We start from the raw sequence: 17252 nt of genomic DNA, 5'->3' as shown, positions 1-17252 counted from the left end.
CGTCCGTCGTGTTTACAATGCAAATCATCGAGCATCGCCTGCGCACCTCGCTCGCGCAACTCGCATCCAATCGGCCGACATGTCATGTGGAGCGAAACTACCCACAATACTTTCGTAGGGTACAGACGAACAAATCATATACACTTTCGACTATACGCACTATAAGAAAGTGTAATAACTTACTTGTTATTTAATGGAGATATTAAAGGGCTTTCTACTTCTGGTTGTAAATTCATAAAGGTAAAGATTATTTACAACTTTACTAATCGGATCTTAAAGAGAGTTTATAGGATGATTAATGATGTTTACTGTAAATTGGAAATCATTTTAAAGGAAACCAAATGGAACAGTAAACTAGTTACCGCAGAAGTATTGTAAAGCAAGTAGTGTTCCGTTTTATGGCACGGATCTGTTCGTCTGTTGTACTCTATGGAGGATAAAGAAAGGGCCGTTCACGTCTACAATCTCTGGTCGCATGCTAATGAGCTCGCAATAGTCCACGGCTAGTTTGGCATCTAGGGCTTACTCTCATTAATCAATACACATTCTCTTTTAAACGCTACGTTTATTTATCATTTTCTTTTGGTAGTTCCAAGCAATTTTATGCGCTAGTGTGTCAGAGCGACAGTAATTGTTCTAAACGCACAATTATCTTTATTAAGTGCATTTAGGCCGGCAGTTCCTGTAATAACCTTAACGACATCGTGTCTCTTAAAATTTAATATACTTTAATGTCCGTGTTGATGGTATGTGAACGACTTTAGAAGTAAAAGGGCAGGTGTAAATCACTTCAACGTTTGTTGAGAAGATTGCGATTAGTCCCAAATTCCCAATTAACACACAATTCGATTATTCCTCAAATGTGTATTCTGTTAATTCTGACCAATACGGTCTCTACAAGTAAGCACACTTCAATATCCTGAAGTATTTACAACTTATTAAGACTTAATTTAAAGGCCATTATGAACGGCTATATAATGAGCTGACTAGCTGAGTGAAGGATTGCCCCTGGCATGTTTACAACTCAACAATGCAGCCCTTTCGTTCACTTGGATACAAACTACGAATTTACGATTTGCGTGGGACGAGAGAAGACTGACCGAGTGAAGTGTGTGTGTGACACCTCGCCCTTATAAGTAGAGTAAGTTAGTATAGGATTACACACTAAACCTCCCTCGGTATTTAGAAAAAAAAAAAATGCAAATACTAAAAATTTTAATCCTTAATTCTACATATAAAATTCTTAGAAAAAAGTCTTAAAATAATTATATGCACTATCCACCCAATAAGGACGTTTTATCACCGACAATAGGAATACAAAAGTGAATGATCATGTTGTATCAGTTACAAATAGTTTAACTACAAACGTAAAAGAGAATATTATCGCATTAACTTCACGAATACGAGCCGGTTTGTCATTATAAAACGATACATCCGTATCGTCTGTTATTCCTAACAAGATATGAATGAAAGTTGGCAGATAACGAATTGTCCAACAGTGTCAAGGCCACCGCGTGTTGGACCACGGTGCCAACTAAAACTAATACACACAAACCACGCTGCGTCCACGCATTCGTGATTTACAAGATCAAATAACTTTTGTTTAGTTTGAAAATTCAACAAATGTTCAACATTCTTCGAGTTGCGAGCGTGCTTGAAGTCGAATTAAAGTAAATAATGAAGCTGCTAATGTCTATTACAATAATATAAGATTAATTAGCGGAGAGTTGTTTCGTTAATAATAATTTAAATGAGTGCAGACGTAGTAAACATCGTTTTTAGTAGATTCATAGTAAATCGAGTACAACAGAAAGCAACGAAAATTATTGATAACATTTTCATCAATTTTATAAGTGTGTAAGTTTTTCAACTAGTTAACTATGGTAGTAGTAAGTGTAGAGTGGCATCAGTGCGTGCTTGTCCACCCAGCGTATCAACGGGTTATCGCTCAATCAACATCAACACACAATGTTATCGACTAAAGATCGCTACGACACCGCACCGCGGCCCGTCCAATACAACCACACACGATTTGCACCCAATTTAGGACCCGTTGTCAACTCAGTTATTTAACTAACACATTGGCAACACATAAGCTTCATTATTATGATTTGTTCAAATAAGCCCGCTAATAGCTAATGTCAACATAAATTCTCTTACATGACAGCGACTATTAAGTTTCCACGCGAATACTATTGCAGGCAGAGAAAGTGTTACGAGTGGACTTACATCTGACCAATGACACAAAAAGCCTACCTCACTGGACATGAGGGTCAACTGTAAGCTTTAATATTTCGCAATAAGAACTAAATTAAAATGGCCAAAATATGTCTAGGGTCTTAATCCAAAGCCCCGGGGTGCATTAGTGACGAGTGGCCTCCCCCATTTGAATACACAGCTCACGACAGTTTAAACATTTAAATCTCTTAATCCAATGAGACGGGTCTACTGTCCATCGAAGCGTAAAACTGAAAGGACACGAAAGGATTTGAAATTCGATTACAAGCGTATAAATCATTCTGTACATACCCACGAACTAAAATTAGCAACGAATGAGATCATAGATTTCTGTGCTTGAAAGTTAATGACGGCGAGGATTGATTGTACGTAGCTGCCTAGTGCCTACCTCTATATTATCGTCAACCATTATTTCCTGTTCTATTTTATGATATCTTATAATTGTAAAGCAATAGAAAACTCCTGTATTAACATACGGTTAGAAAAGTAATGATTAGAAAGGCTTCGTATCGGTGTCGGGGGAAGGCGGCGGCGGCGCGGCCGGCAGGGCTGCAACCAGGGGGCAAAACAAAGTATCCAATTTCTCCACTTCCCCACTTCCGACGCAATTACGACACAATATTGTGGGGCTGTGGCGGCGCGGCCTGACCACAGCCCGACTGAAATCTAGGCACCGCAGCAATCTCGTTACGGAACATAAAATACACTCTTATTGTTCGACTCGTTTTTTCGCAAAACCTATTCAAACAAAGACCTGAGCACGTACCAAGTACTGCCGTGACCTGTACAGATGTTCGCTTTACGTTTCAATACACTCGAACAACAATTATGGTTCACAATCATCTCCAATCTTCACAATTGGGCAACTGCTTAAAATGAAAAGTTCGAACACAAAGGATTCTTTGAAAGCGCAGAGAAAATTAACGTGACATCTCTCTAGAACTTTCTCATGTCTGATTTTTTAAAAGCGAAAATAACAAATAATTTTGTAATTACTAATGTCTATCTAAGTTACTTTTTATATTTAAGTATGTTAAAATGTTCATAAATAGAATATTGGATCAATTAGTAAGCTTGGTTCAGGACAATACGAATAGAGACCTGACAGTTGGTGGACTCGAGGGGACCCTCCATTATGAAATGCGATGATAATACCTTTAATGCGCAGGTTGATCGGATTGCGGGAATACCCACTATATTATTACACCCTTTTTACACATCGCTGGATATGTTATGACAATTACGATGTGGACAAAATTTATTCGACAACAAACCACAAAGCTCTATCCAACTTCCTACAATATGGTAAATTTTAAAGCAGTTAAGAACTTACATTCATAATTTTAGCTGAAACACATCTTTTCCACTCGCAGCAATTACTTACAGAAATATCCCTCAAACGCAATCCGCGAGTGGCACAATATAAACTTTCATATTTACAAACAAAAGAAAATTCTTTTGAACAACGAGAAAGCTCTTATCTCGGTAAGTGTAGCATTAAAGACACTTCACAGAGATTTGAGGGCGGCAAAGTTATTGTTCTAACCATAATACTTAGACCCTCCCCGAGCCGAGCCCAGACTGCTTCATCGGGCGGGAGTAACACAGGGGGGAATATGTGTCAAAGATCTCCACTGAATATTCCGACGAGGGCACTCGGTTCACGAGCGTACGCGTCATAATCATGTGACCCTCTGTGACAACATAATCACACTTGATCCGTGCCAACCGATGCCGGCGGCCAAATCGCTTTGTTACCTGATCTGTTGTCATTACGAGACAAAAATCGAACAACAATACAATACATTAGGCGTTTTCCAACAATCGTATATTATGCTAATACAGCAATTCCGTAAACAGCTGAAACGAATCGCCTCTATAAACATTCACAATGTAAGCACTTGAAACCTTGCAGGTTGCTTGTTTTGACGGCTAATTGTCATTTTATCCTGTCTAATGAGACGCCGTGAGTCACGGTATTGTGTAAGAACTGGGCTCAAGGTCGGCGGCGCGATTGATACACAACAAGCCAAGCACTGCAAGAACGTAAACAGGCCTGTTTTACCCGTTAATAATATTGCACACGTTAATGCACACACAACGCTTGCCAAATAGTACTTAGTTGGTGTTAGCAAATGTTAAATTAGGGTAAAGATAAAATCAGTGCAGTCATGTATATAAACGGCGTCGTTAGAGGTTTGCGTAAGTTAAGCCATTACTCTTATGTTTATGTTTGTCGGAGAGGATAATTAACATTGACTGTATGCATATGCAAAAACAAAATAATCAGTAGTTACACTGGTACACATAACCTCCCCAATATTAGTAGAGTAATGGGCTGCCAATGACAACTGTATTTTCCACTTACCAGGATCAGCGGCCAGCTGTCTGTACACTGCAAGGGCTACGTCGTCTTCACTGACGAAGTCCCACAGACCATCACAGGCCACCACCACGAAGTCTTCGTCTCCGTCCAGCTCCACGGTCGCGATCTCAGGCCGCGCCGTCACGTAGGGCTTGTATTGTGCGTCACCTGGACAATAAGAAATTAATGTCATGAAATAGAGGTATTCCAAACAAGTCTACTAGCGAATTGTTTTAAAATCTGGAATAAAAATCAAATGTGACTTAAACTGTAAATTACTTAAATGTAACTTACACTCGGTAAATAATAGAGGTTTTAATTAATCTACCGTACGATGTAGTATCTACATAAGACCTAGGCTAGCTGAATGTATAGGAAACAACACCTTACACCGTACTTATTAGCTTATCGCCTCGCGCGCCACAGTAATAGTTTCTAACAACTTAAATGGGTGGTAATAGTAAACCACGCATTACGTACATAACTACAGCAAATCGTAATGTGTTCTTTATTACAACACCACAATAGAAAGAGTGCTAAAATGGACAACAAAAACATTAAACCAAAAAATAACTGAGATGTCAAATAATGATAAAATGGAAAGGGGACTTGCCCTAGTTACCCAAACAAAAAGGGCTGAAGCTTGTACGCAATCGAGTAATTATGGCGATGGAGTAACAATTCGTAACTACAATAGCAAGTACATGATAGTGTACACGCTTAATAAAGTTACAGATAGATAAAATCCTCCTTATAGCAGCAATATGGGCATCCGAACATCCGATACAAGTCAATCGGCATCAGACTAATCTTGCATGAAAATCTGTCGACGGCTGTGAGGATGTCGGCGAGTAAGGGGATATAGTAAACGTTTCGCAGCCTAATCTGCCATGGAACGCGAAATCGATGAGTTTATCCCGATACGTGGGGACTCTCGGGCGGAGCTGTGAAGAAAATGTCAACATTATTATGTTACTATGCCGTCGTCGCCCTTTCGTGTCCTTGCTAGTGATGTGAATATCGATACAACTCGATTAATGAGTCTTAAAAATGTGAAAAGGTTGGGGGAAAAAACTTAATTTCGAGTTAAATGTAGTGGAACTCTTTGGCAGTGAAAATATCGAGTAGCGACAGTGGAGTAAGTTGAAAAGTATTTAGCGCGTAGAACTTAAAATTTTAATCCCGTAAGTAACCCGATGAATTAAAAAAATAAACTTATACATAATTTAATTCCAAGCAATTTTTATTATATTATCGACATGAACAATGCATTTCCTTGCAGTTGAGTGCATCCCTACGTGGGTGCGTGTCCAAGGTGATCGATATAGTGTGCAGCCCCACGGCCGGGGTTGTCGGGAAGGGAGTGCTACGCGAGGGGATACCGCCCGCGACACCGCGGCGCCACCACTCTCACACATTCATACCACTTACTTTCACAAAGAAAACCCAAGGTAAAAAACGAAGGGGAACGGAATGAAAGAATTTGTCTATTGACCCAAAAGTTAAACGAAGAAATGATATCTAAGTCAATGAGACAGTGGGTCCTATCTATCTTTCGTACATTTAAAATGTTGGTGCGTTTGACAATCAATAACGCCGAAATTGCTGAAAAGATTTAGATGAAAGTTATACACAGATAGATAATTACTTCAATCAACAGAAATAAATATGAATCTTACTATGAATTTTATAACTTGGAAAGCTATTTGTCCTAATGTCCGACATTGATTTCGACCATCACAATCAATGAATATTCTTAACGCACAAATCATAAAGGTACCTAACAATTATATTCAAATAAGACATGCGTGACATTGATATCATTTTGACTTTGATGAATCATAATTTATGAAGTATTGTTCCTTCCAATACTTATTTAGATGTATGTAATAATATTGTTCTTTTTATTCTCCATACAATCACGATCAGCACTTGAGGCCACACTTTCGATAGCTTACAATGAAGTAGTTTCATTCTTGTTACATGTGACTTGACATTATCATAATTAATTGTTTAAAGCTTAGACACAGAATTGATCTAGGATGTAGATTAGTAGCAGTAGGTGCCAATACTAATGTCAATCTAGAGTCTAGTAATTGTAAAGCTATGAATCATTGTCCGCTTTTGTTGATGGCGAAAATTAATATTGGCCCAACCCAAAAACTAACTCTTGAATTCGATTCGAGAGTAAGTTTTGGTTTTAAAAAAAAAAATTACTCCAGTATTTACAATGGGTAATAAGTATACGTACAAAAAGGTACCATCCCTTATAACCCACGTAATTGGACAAACCCACCCTTTGTCGCCTTGTTAACAAAACCACTTCATAGAAAACAATAGAGCCGAAATATTAACAGCAACCCGTCAATTCATCACAATCGGAGGCATCATTAGCGGTGTTTTACTGAATAAAGGTCCGTCCCGACACTTCGGCTGCGGGGGTCCCGGCTAACAGCTTAATGATCGGCACACGCCAGCCTCGCATCCCGGCACCCGTGAGAAATGGCTTCGCCCGCCCGCCAATAACAATAAAACGACCTATTAACTTTCCACTCTTACGCCTACAAAACAGCTACTACCGAATAAACCCTTCACAATGTTTATTGTGCCCGTTTTTGTCATGTAACAATGATATTTTGACACATTTTTTGTGCGTATTGGACTTTTGTCTAAGAATGCAGTTTTTTTTGGGTTGACTATGGATTGAGTTGTTCGTTTTTGTTCTCTTTACGCAAAACGCCGCAAGAACCATGATTATGAATGACAAGGCTATAATTTGAGTGACGACAGTTGGATAATGGCTTAATAATACAAAAAGAATAATATGATACACTTCCCTACTATTTTACATAGACAGTAGACCTAGCAAATATGTATAAAAAACATACTAATATACAACAACAACCAAGGCTTCTCACGGCCAATTAATTTCATAAACAACCAATTTCCAACTAGCGCGAAATGATACGCATCTTGTGCCTAAGTTTCCTTTGCAAAGAGGTCGCACGAGAAAAGTCACATGATTAAAAATAATGAAAACAAAGCTAAGTTATTATACATGGAGTAATTTGCGTCAACGGTCGACCATAATGTTTGTTCGAGCTGTCGTTAACGGAGGACGTTGAAAACATGGCCGGTGCTGCGAAACTTTATGTTCGCCATAAAAGTTAAATAGGCGACGCGGCGCAGCGCGGGGCGCTCTTGTGAAAATGTCGTCCAGGACATAACGCAGCAGTTTATTGCGTAAAAATCCATGTTCGGCTGTCGTAATGATACAACGTGTCAATGATAAATGATTTAGTTCGTTGTTATATCGTCAAGAGATCTCGGGTTCAAGGAAAGTTAGGCAAATAGTGCTAATTGGGTTTTCTCATAAGAATTGGTATTAATAGACCAAAATTTACGCAAAGTATGAGCATATTTAACTGACAACAGTTAAATATGACATCTGATAAAAACTGTAAAAATATTGCTTTTTTTCAACGCAGTCATAAAAGCTCCTGATAGAAATGCCTCCGAATTACGCAGACGAGCAAGTGTCTCGTACAAAAGAACTATTACAGAAAATTCTGATTGCAATAAAAATAAAAACATAATATCACTCGAAACGGGATAACAGTAAAAGTAGATACAGACTGCAACATATATATTTTTTTTATTTCAACTTTAACATAAATCCCTTGTAATATAGTTTGTTGATTCCTTTCTTGATCATCTAATGTTTTTAATACATCATGGTGTCACCACTACTAGACCTAAATCTCAATAATCCTATTAGACAACTGTTAAACAAAATCTAAATGTTGTCGAGCTTGCTGCTTATGACCGTGTGACGCGCTAAAATAGGGGCCTAAAAATTGTCGAAAATCTTATCTAATAATAACGTGTATAAGGCTTATAAGCTATTTTTTTATAGTAAGTATCTAAATGTACTCACCGATTGCTCTAGAGACCGCCAGTTGACCGTTAACTCTCCAAGTACCCCAATACATTACTGTGCCGCCCGAAGATTCTATTCTGTCTCTTTCATCCTGTGCAAGAACAAACAAAATTGTATTCTGTGTCCTTAAACCACATTCGTCGATCGTTTTATTCTTCGATCTGGCCTTTTGCCATCTAGCTTATAGTGTCTAGTCTTTTTATGGGAAAAAACCTAAACAGTACCCTTAGTAGGAGTTTGCTTTAAACAAAACAAAACGAGAGTGCGTTAGGCGCTCTGATTGGTTGATTCATTCGTACCGACCAATCAGAACGCCGAACGCGCTCTCGTTTCGTTTTGGTTCAACGTAAAGTAAACTCGTACTAAGGTTACAGAGTGAGATGACGACAGATCACGAATCACCTGATGTTAAGCGATTAGTCCCGCCCATAGACCACCAGCAATACAAGAGGAGTCACTGATTAAATGGCAGATAAAGTATTATATATCTCGACCAGTAGATCGAGGAAAACTATGGCCATATTGGCCATGTCCTTTGGTACCTAAGTTGCTTTCCAAGGAGAGGAGCACAAAAAGAGTAAAGATATTTCAAAGCGCGTTTAATATCGCAGGGAAAGTTAGATTATTAATAAAACGTGTAAGTATATACTGTAAGTCTATTACATTATTACTATTTATTGTTGCTTATTTCCGTCAAGGCGTGTTCTATTTCACTTTACTACGCAATTATATTTATTTATACGTTATGAGTAAATAAATAGCAGCAATTTAGAGTTATTTCCTTATGTACATTTCCTTGAAACTTATTTTGTAAAATTATACAGATCAAGTTCTTACCTACAGATGAGTTTTGAGAACATGAAACAACGATGTTTTCAGTACTAGTACGGTGTCTATTGCATAATAATTTATGAGTAAGACAGAGTGGTGCTAATGAATGGCAGTATTCATCAACCACCCCTAAATAATCTTTTAACTACGAGTTACGTAGCGTAAGAGAGCACTTAAGTGTCACTTATCCGTTGTTAAAAATAGAAGTGTCGCTAAGTGTCATCTATATAAGCTTATGTAGGCTTAGTTTAAAATTTAAGAGATGTTCTCAACGACTCTAGTGTTGCGTGTCCATGGACAGCACTGTACCTTTAGTATGAGTTTGCTTTACATTTAATGTAATCGAAACAAGTGTACGTTCGGCGCTCTGATTGGTTGGTTTTTTCGAGCCCGCCAATCAGAGCGCCGAGCGGGCTCTAAAAGTAATAATGTGAATATTACCTGTCGTCCAGGTTTGTGCGGTCGGACGAGCTGCATGAGGCGCATGCGCTTAGCGAGCAGCGCCAGCGAGTCCCCGGCCCAGGCCGCGAGCAGCTGCCGCCCGCGGACCGCCACCGCCACCGCCGTGCTGCCGCCGCAAGCACGCTGCGACAACCAAACAATAGGGATGATGACTAGGTCAAAAATAAATTATAACACTATAATTAGAACTTATGACGGGATATTTACCATGTTTATCCAGAATTTGGTGAGTTTCCGATATTAACTGTTAATCCGTGATCATGGCGCTTGCAACAGTGCAATTTTCAATACCATAAAATATTCAAAAATAATCACACTCATTCATAATCACAATCCCATTCATAAATTTGATGAACTACTTATTTTTTTATTTTTTCTAGATAAATTTCTAGAAATAAGTCTGCCATTTTTTGACGTCAAAAACTTATGACGTCATAATAGAGTATTTCATACAAAGTTCATAGAAAATATCGTTTTTGACGTTTCGAAAAAAGTATTGAATTTGACTAGTAGGAAACATGATTTTTCATTACTATTACTAATATAACTAACCAACACACAAAACATTATTTTACATTAGTGATTGTTAACGAACTGACGAAACTATGGGTCCTAGGAAAAATAAGTTTTTAAACTGACACTAACATTAGAACTTAAGACGGGATTGCCATGTTTGTTTATGTCTATGAGTTTCCGATATTTCGGCAATGTTGCAAGCGCCATTATCGAAACTAATAGACATAAATAAACATGGTAAATATCCCGTCTTAAGTTCTAATGTCAGATTAAAGTTAGTAACATTTAAGACACTATGACTGACCTGGATACGTACTAAAACTACGACGAGCATTCTGGCTGGTTTCACTCTATAGAAATGAGCAGCATTATCTTAAAACGTCTGCCAAACGTGGATATTATGGCATAGCAAACCACATCAAAAATTGATGATAAAAACACAATAATTATAACACCAGTTATTAATAACATTTAAAAACAACTGAAGAACTACCGAGCCATATACTGACTGACAATTTTCTGTTTAAGTAAATACAACTTATACAAGTAATATCTAAGTAATAAGCTATATTTAACACTAAAGTGTCCATGGTTTCTGAAATCGCCTGAGTTGGAATACAATGAGAATTAAAATAAGAAAGTGTTCATTGTTAGTGCAAGTATGTAAGAGTTGCCTATCAGCTTTATGATTCCAACTTTGTGCCTTTAAATATCGAGTTACTCGTCAAAGCAATAGAAGTTCTTTCTTGAGTTACAATTTTACGACCAATATCATTGTTATATTTTGTGCATACTTTATTATATTTAATCTAAGACTTCGTTCACGTCTATATGGATTTAGTCAGAAAAACATTATGTGTATTATGTATGTGTGCAATAAAGTATAAAATAAATAAATAAACATTATTTTTAGGGCTCCTTAAGTAGTGTAGCAGGAGTGACTCAAGTTCTAAATTAATTTCTATCAAGTACAACATACAATTGAATATCTATAAATGGGCATATAATAAAACAGAAGTATAAAACTCATCCATAACAATATTATATTGACTACATTTCCGCGTCCCTACGTGACTGCGATAATTTAACGTAACGCTATACTTAATATATTCAAACTGTAAGGCGAGAATAGAATAACATCTAAAACAAAACAATAACAAGTCGACTGTGCAGAGACCGAGTTATTCCAAGAACACAAGAATCTTAATCAATTTTATGCGAGGTTTTTTGCTATCGTTGCATTTCAGCGGAGACTGTAACGGTTTTTTTTTTTTCAATGATAAACAGAGGTCACCCTGAGCGTTCGGAATTTCCATTTTGTTTTACAATTATATATGTTTATGTTGGTGTCACTAAACTGTGTTCGTCATTTCTGTTTATGGTCTAATAGCTGTGCAATTGGCTTGCATAATTGGCTATCGTATGTGTTTAAAATATATGGAATGGTAATGTTAATAGGATTTTTTATATTGTTAGGTTCGTTTAAAGGATCCACTGACATAATATTATTTAAAACTATTAAATTAATATTGTACAGAATATCTGTGGAAGATGATAAATGGAAAATTATACAGGAATAAATGTATCTATAGGAGGTATCTGTTAATGTTATACTTATGTCCTAAGATCACCAAAATGTACACGAATAGTTTAAGTGTATTTACATATAAATATTTTTTTTTGTCGATAACATTAGATGTAGTACTCAGCATTACACCCTTTCTTATTTCACTCTAAACAAATAAATGCATCTATAGGAGGCATCTGTTATACGTATGACCTAACGTGTATTTACATATAAAGTCACTATTATTAATTTATTACACCCTTTCCTTTTATTTCTCTCTTTCTTTCTTATTCCGATTTTAGATCCTAAGACAGAAAACTGAATTCCCAAAAAAAATCCAGGTTCACCAAAAGTCCTCAACATTTTCAAGAACCAATTTACCTCCTGATTACTCTTCCGTATGAACTCTGCATCTGTCCTGAGGAAGGCGTCCCTCATGGCTCTGCGAAGGTCGTTGGTGAAGTGTGGACTTTCTACCAGGTACTGGTGTAGGTGCGCTGCGCAGTAGGTCGCCGCCGCTGAGCCGGCGTGCCCGTCATACACTGCATAGAAGCTTGTCGATTCTGTCGCCTGGAAATGTGAAATGAGGCAATATTAGGAAAAAATAGTTAGAAAATTATAAGCGTAGATCGGAGACCTAATCTCCCCCTCTTCTTTAAAGTCGGCAATGCATTTGTCTCCGCTATTGCGCTGATTGCGTGCCATCAAGTGACCCGCCTGCTCTTTTACTCCTTTAACTCACAAATAAACTATAGTGTATACCGTAAAAGATAGTAAGCTAACCCTTATTAAAGAGATTCATATATAAAGGCCAGGTGCAGACGTGTGGAGTAATTATAACTGGCGGGATTGTCAGACAGGATATAGCAGGTGGTGCTCTCTATAGTTTTTCTTTACGACATGGGTAAAACGCGTTATTTTGTATGTTGATGAGTATTGTGAATGCAGATATTGTAAATAGAGAATGAGAGAAAATCTCTCATTAAGCCAAAAAGTGGGCTATGAAATGACAATATTAAATACTGTAGGTGTAGCTTGAAAAAGATATAATAAGGAAGTACTGGGCACGTGTAACATGGCAAACATACCATTGCTTCGTCGTCCGCATCACCATACCGTACCTAGTACTATATATATTTATATGTACAACAAAGAAGCATACGCCATTCATAAGTACCGGGAATTCATAAACTTATACAACGCCGGTTCCGGTGCCAAATGTAGAAATTATTATATGTATATTGCGCTATGCACTTGCGAGGATGATCCTCGGATGAATGTTATTTTTCTAGCTTCTAGGATTTAATGGCTGAAATATAATAGCACCACATAAAATCTGTACAATGCAGCAGACTTTTTACAGTATATGGTAAATGTTTCATGGGCAGGAAAATTAGATACCACTTTATTTCCAAAATTCTTAATAGTTATGCACTTATACAGTGTTTTCCGTATGACTTGCCTGACGAATCATCAAATAATAATGAATTTGGCAACTCCACCTACATTTTCAAAGAAAATATTACGTCAGCTTGATACGAATGCCCCTTCAATGACACTTACATTAATTCCAAAAAGCGCTTCTAAATTTCCGATTTCCACATGTCGGTCTTCCATGACGCGTCGTGAATTCTTGGTGGCACATGATACAGTCTTTAGGTCGCGTTGGTCGAGAGGCGGTGGGGGTGGGAGGGTGTCCAGTTTCGAGTTGTCTAAGTACCGGAGGCAGACGTCGTTGACGCGGGCAGTCACTGCTTGCATCAACCGAAGGGCTATGTACACTGGAATGAGGAGAGAGAAGGTTTAGATAATTATGATTATTTCTGTATTGTGGAATAAGCTTCTCACCTATTAATTATGGAACTAAGAACATAAATTGCTTGCATAGTCGTATAACTAGGTAATTTGCACTGGATTTAATTCATTCAATTGAAATCCTTCGCGCTTCCAATTAGGTAAATAGTAGGTATATGAGCGTTGCAGTAGGTGGCGAGACTTTCCGTCACCTTTCCATTTGTTTATTATGTAACTAATGTCGGTAACCCTACAACGCGTAGGAAAAGCATTTATCTAAAAGTTACATTTCTATGAATATCTTGCCTTTTAAAAAATAAATTGATCATGTGTAATGTAACCACAAATCTCACATCATATCAAATGTTTTAAAACAAACCAGTGAGTATTTACAGTACTTGGGTAGGTACTAGTTTCGCTGACCAATAGGAAAAAGTTAAATAAATAAATCAACGTTATTATAAACGACTCCAGGAAAATGTAGCGTGGAAAATTAACTACCATTAATAATGCGCAGAGTAAATATAGGTACGTTCCAAAATCTGTGACAAAAATAACTAAAAGACAATAAATATAATACCTTCCTTTTACGACAAAGATTTTAAATATGACGATGATGACATAATCATGAATAAGTTTTTCTACTCATTTTTCTCGTAGTATTTTTACTTATTTATTTCTAGTAGTAGTTCATAGTACTAGAAATCTAGCGTTTCATAGAAAACTAGGTTAATAGAGATGTCCTACTGTGATTTATCCACATCGTTAGTTCAAGGAAACTACATAATACCATAATTTTCTACAATCATAAGTTAATCTCAAGAGCGATCCTAGCAATGTAAATGGAAGAGATGTACAGATTTATACGAGTATTGTCATTGATTAAAGGCGTCGCGTCGCGTGCCGTCGTGGATATCAAATCAGTGACACTGCATTCTAATGCAGCACTAAAACCTTCATTCAAACACCACTATTGATATTCCTGTAGGGTTCCATTCAACTACTGATACGTCGAAGCTTTACAAATGAGACTAATTAATACAGGACAACAATGAATGTAAGAGTCAGGATAAACAATGACCTGAGATTACATTCATGCTATCAATCGATTTCCTGCTATTACATTTTCTTGGCCTCTTTCTTCAAGTCTATGAACGATAGAAGCGGTAAGTGCATTTAAAATTAATCGAGTGATATTCGATTAGATTATATTTAGAATCGAGTTGAGTGTACGGACGGAGCGACCACTACCGTCTTAGTGTGAATGACGTAACAGAATAAACAAGAGATTGTATGATATCATTATCTACTAGCGTTAGTCTAGGTACCCTAAACAATAGCAACATTATACTATTCTCTGTCTACAAGATGGTCACTAAAAGTGTTAAGTGTGGTAACATTACGCAAGTGGGTACACATAAAAGTCTCGCCAAGTGGTTTTGTTCCTCAATCGATACAATTATGTTTATTGCGTCAGAGCATCAAAGTATATGATGGATCGTTACATAACCATAATAGATCATAAATGGCTACTGGACTCGCAAGTAGTTCCATAAATTGGTTCGTAACGAGTATAATCCGTATGCATTACAACTTTAAAATCAATAGCTAAAGAAAGATGTTATATTATTTTTATGCGGACAGATTTCCCATAACTCATTGATTACAATGGGCTTATTTTCTCTGAAAAGAACCAACGATTCAATGAAGTATCGTGAACTAGGACAAGTGATAAATCGATATTTAGGATCCACTATCCATTACTTAACGTCGGATTCAATCGGGCAGCGTTGCGCATGAAATTGCCATAAATAAGAAAATGTAGTACCTATCCTGCATAGAATAAAATATGGGGCGCGTTTATATCTGTCTGCGGCGATGCTTTCACGAACTATTAAACTGAAAGGGACTGTACTCAGTCTATAAGAATTATTTATGAAACAGAAGATATGTATGTTACATGTAGGTATAACCATAAAAGGTTTAACCGCAAAGACTTTTTCTTTCGTTATAGTGATTTCATCAGACGTCAAGGCTCACAGAATGCCATTTATCTAGGTTCACCTATGGTAGTATGTCGCAAACTTCTAGTCACTAATGATATAAACTCACATAGCCATTTTGGTTGGAATTATATTTTTCTTAAAAAGGAAATGTTGCGTCTATTTTTGGGAGTTAATTGTCCGTTAGAAAATGATAGATGTTTTATTATAACGGTGTTAAGGATGAAAATAGTATAACATACCTGATTCGTCAGATTTGTACCCAAATTCATTGGGTTGTTTCTTCGATGCTACTCGCACCTCGTCAAGAATAATCCGCCGCAGCGGTGTCATCAGTGTCAGAGGACATTGTCTGTAAACAAAAAACGACAACATTATTGGCATCACAAGAAGAGAAGAATATCAGACACATTCCTACCATATGCAGGTATTACAGCGATGTATTCCAAACGATAACAAGAATTGAAAATGTGATTTTGTTTGGCAATTAAACCATGTATCACCGATTGATGTAACTAGTGCGTTAAATAAGGAGAGAGTAACCTATTAGTAGATGGGCTCAGTTATGTACTAAAACTGCGACCACCTACTAAGAAGTAAGCTGTTAGCTTTCAACTTTTTTGGTAACCTAATTATAATCCTCAAATGTCTGCTAAAATTAAGGGAAACCCCTCTAAGAGGGAGTACCTTATTATGGCAGTTAAGGATATCAATTTTAATATAACCTCCTTTATTCAATTAAGAAAGTCATATTGGCCAATAAGACTTAATTGATGACATTAATGTAATCTCAATTCATGTTAACTAATATTCATATGGCGGTTAGAGGTTGATTCTAATAATTTCTGTGTATAAAGGTAAAATTAAGAAAAAGCAAACAAAAGAAGGATAACAAAGAAGTTTGTTTATGACAGTGTAAAGATAAAAATTCATTAAACGAATGAGATTAAAAAGGAATGCGAATGCATGATCAATTGTTCTCCTTTGCACTGTACAAGAGATAAACAAAACAAAGGCATCATATTTTATAAGGAGCTTCGCGGAAAGTAAATCACTCACAATCACAGATTATCTTAAGATATCCGATTCCGGATTTCCAGCAAAACAATAACAACGAATGCGACAACCCGATACTATGATACCGTTATCGATTCGAACGATAAAACAAATATAAAAACTAGTTTTACACTCAGCCAATAAGTTTGTACTTTTGTACACAGTACGCAAGTACAACACCAATCATTTTTTGTCCACAATGGGCTTTTTATTTAGTTATAATGAATTTCCGTGAAGCCAACAATGGCCAAAAGCGTTAACAGCTGCGAAAGGTAAAAAAACGAGCCGCTAAATGCGTAACAGAGTAATTCAAAGTATAATTATCAAGTCTGTAGTAAAGCTTTATATAAATGGACTCGACAACGTACAATCATTTAGGAATACTAAAACTATAGAGTTAATTTAGATTCAGTAACTACAAACTCAATACAATTCACTTTAGTTGGCAAATGGCTAAAATGTATCAACAAATACTATTGG

The 17252-nt window shown here is 36.9% G+C and overlaps 1 protein-coding gene across 1 annotated transcript in view; it reads right to left on the bottom strand.

Annotated features, from left to right (window-relative positions):
- The window catches only part of LOC118266838 (mediator of DNA damage checkpoint protein 1), a 65715-nt gene that overhangs the window by 43223 nt on the left and 5240 nt on the right, over positions 1-17252 (bottom strand). The window contains exons 2-7 of the mRNA XM_050703222.1: positions 15959-16068; positions 13483-13700; positions 12301-12489; positions 9816-9959; positions 8541-8634; positions 4607-4771 (exon numbers count right to left, since the gene is read on the bottom strand). Of these exons, the coding sequence (XP_050559179.1) occupies positions 4607-4771; positions 8541-8634; positions 9816-9959; positions 12301-12489; positions 13483-13700; positions 15959-16068 (920 nt within the window). The remainder of the gene's footprint in view (positions 1-4606; positions 4772-8540; positions 8635-9815; positions 9960-12300; positions 12490-13482; positions 13701-15958; positions 16069-17252) is intronic.

The sequence above is a fragment of the Spodoptera frugiperda genome, chromosome 23, assembly GCF_023101765.2.
Source record: "Spodoptera frugiperda isolate SF20-4 chromosome 23, AGI-APGP_CSIRO_Sfru_2.0, whole genome shotgun sequence".
Lineage (NCBI taxonomy): Eukaryota > Metazoa > Arthropoda > Insecta > Lepidoptera > Noctuidae > Spodoptera > Spodoptera frugiperda.
Note: the sequence above shows the minus strand (reverse complement) of the source record. Positions and strands in the feature narration are given on the sequence as shown.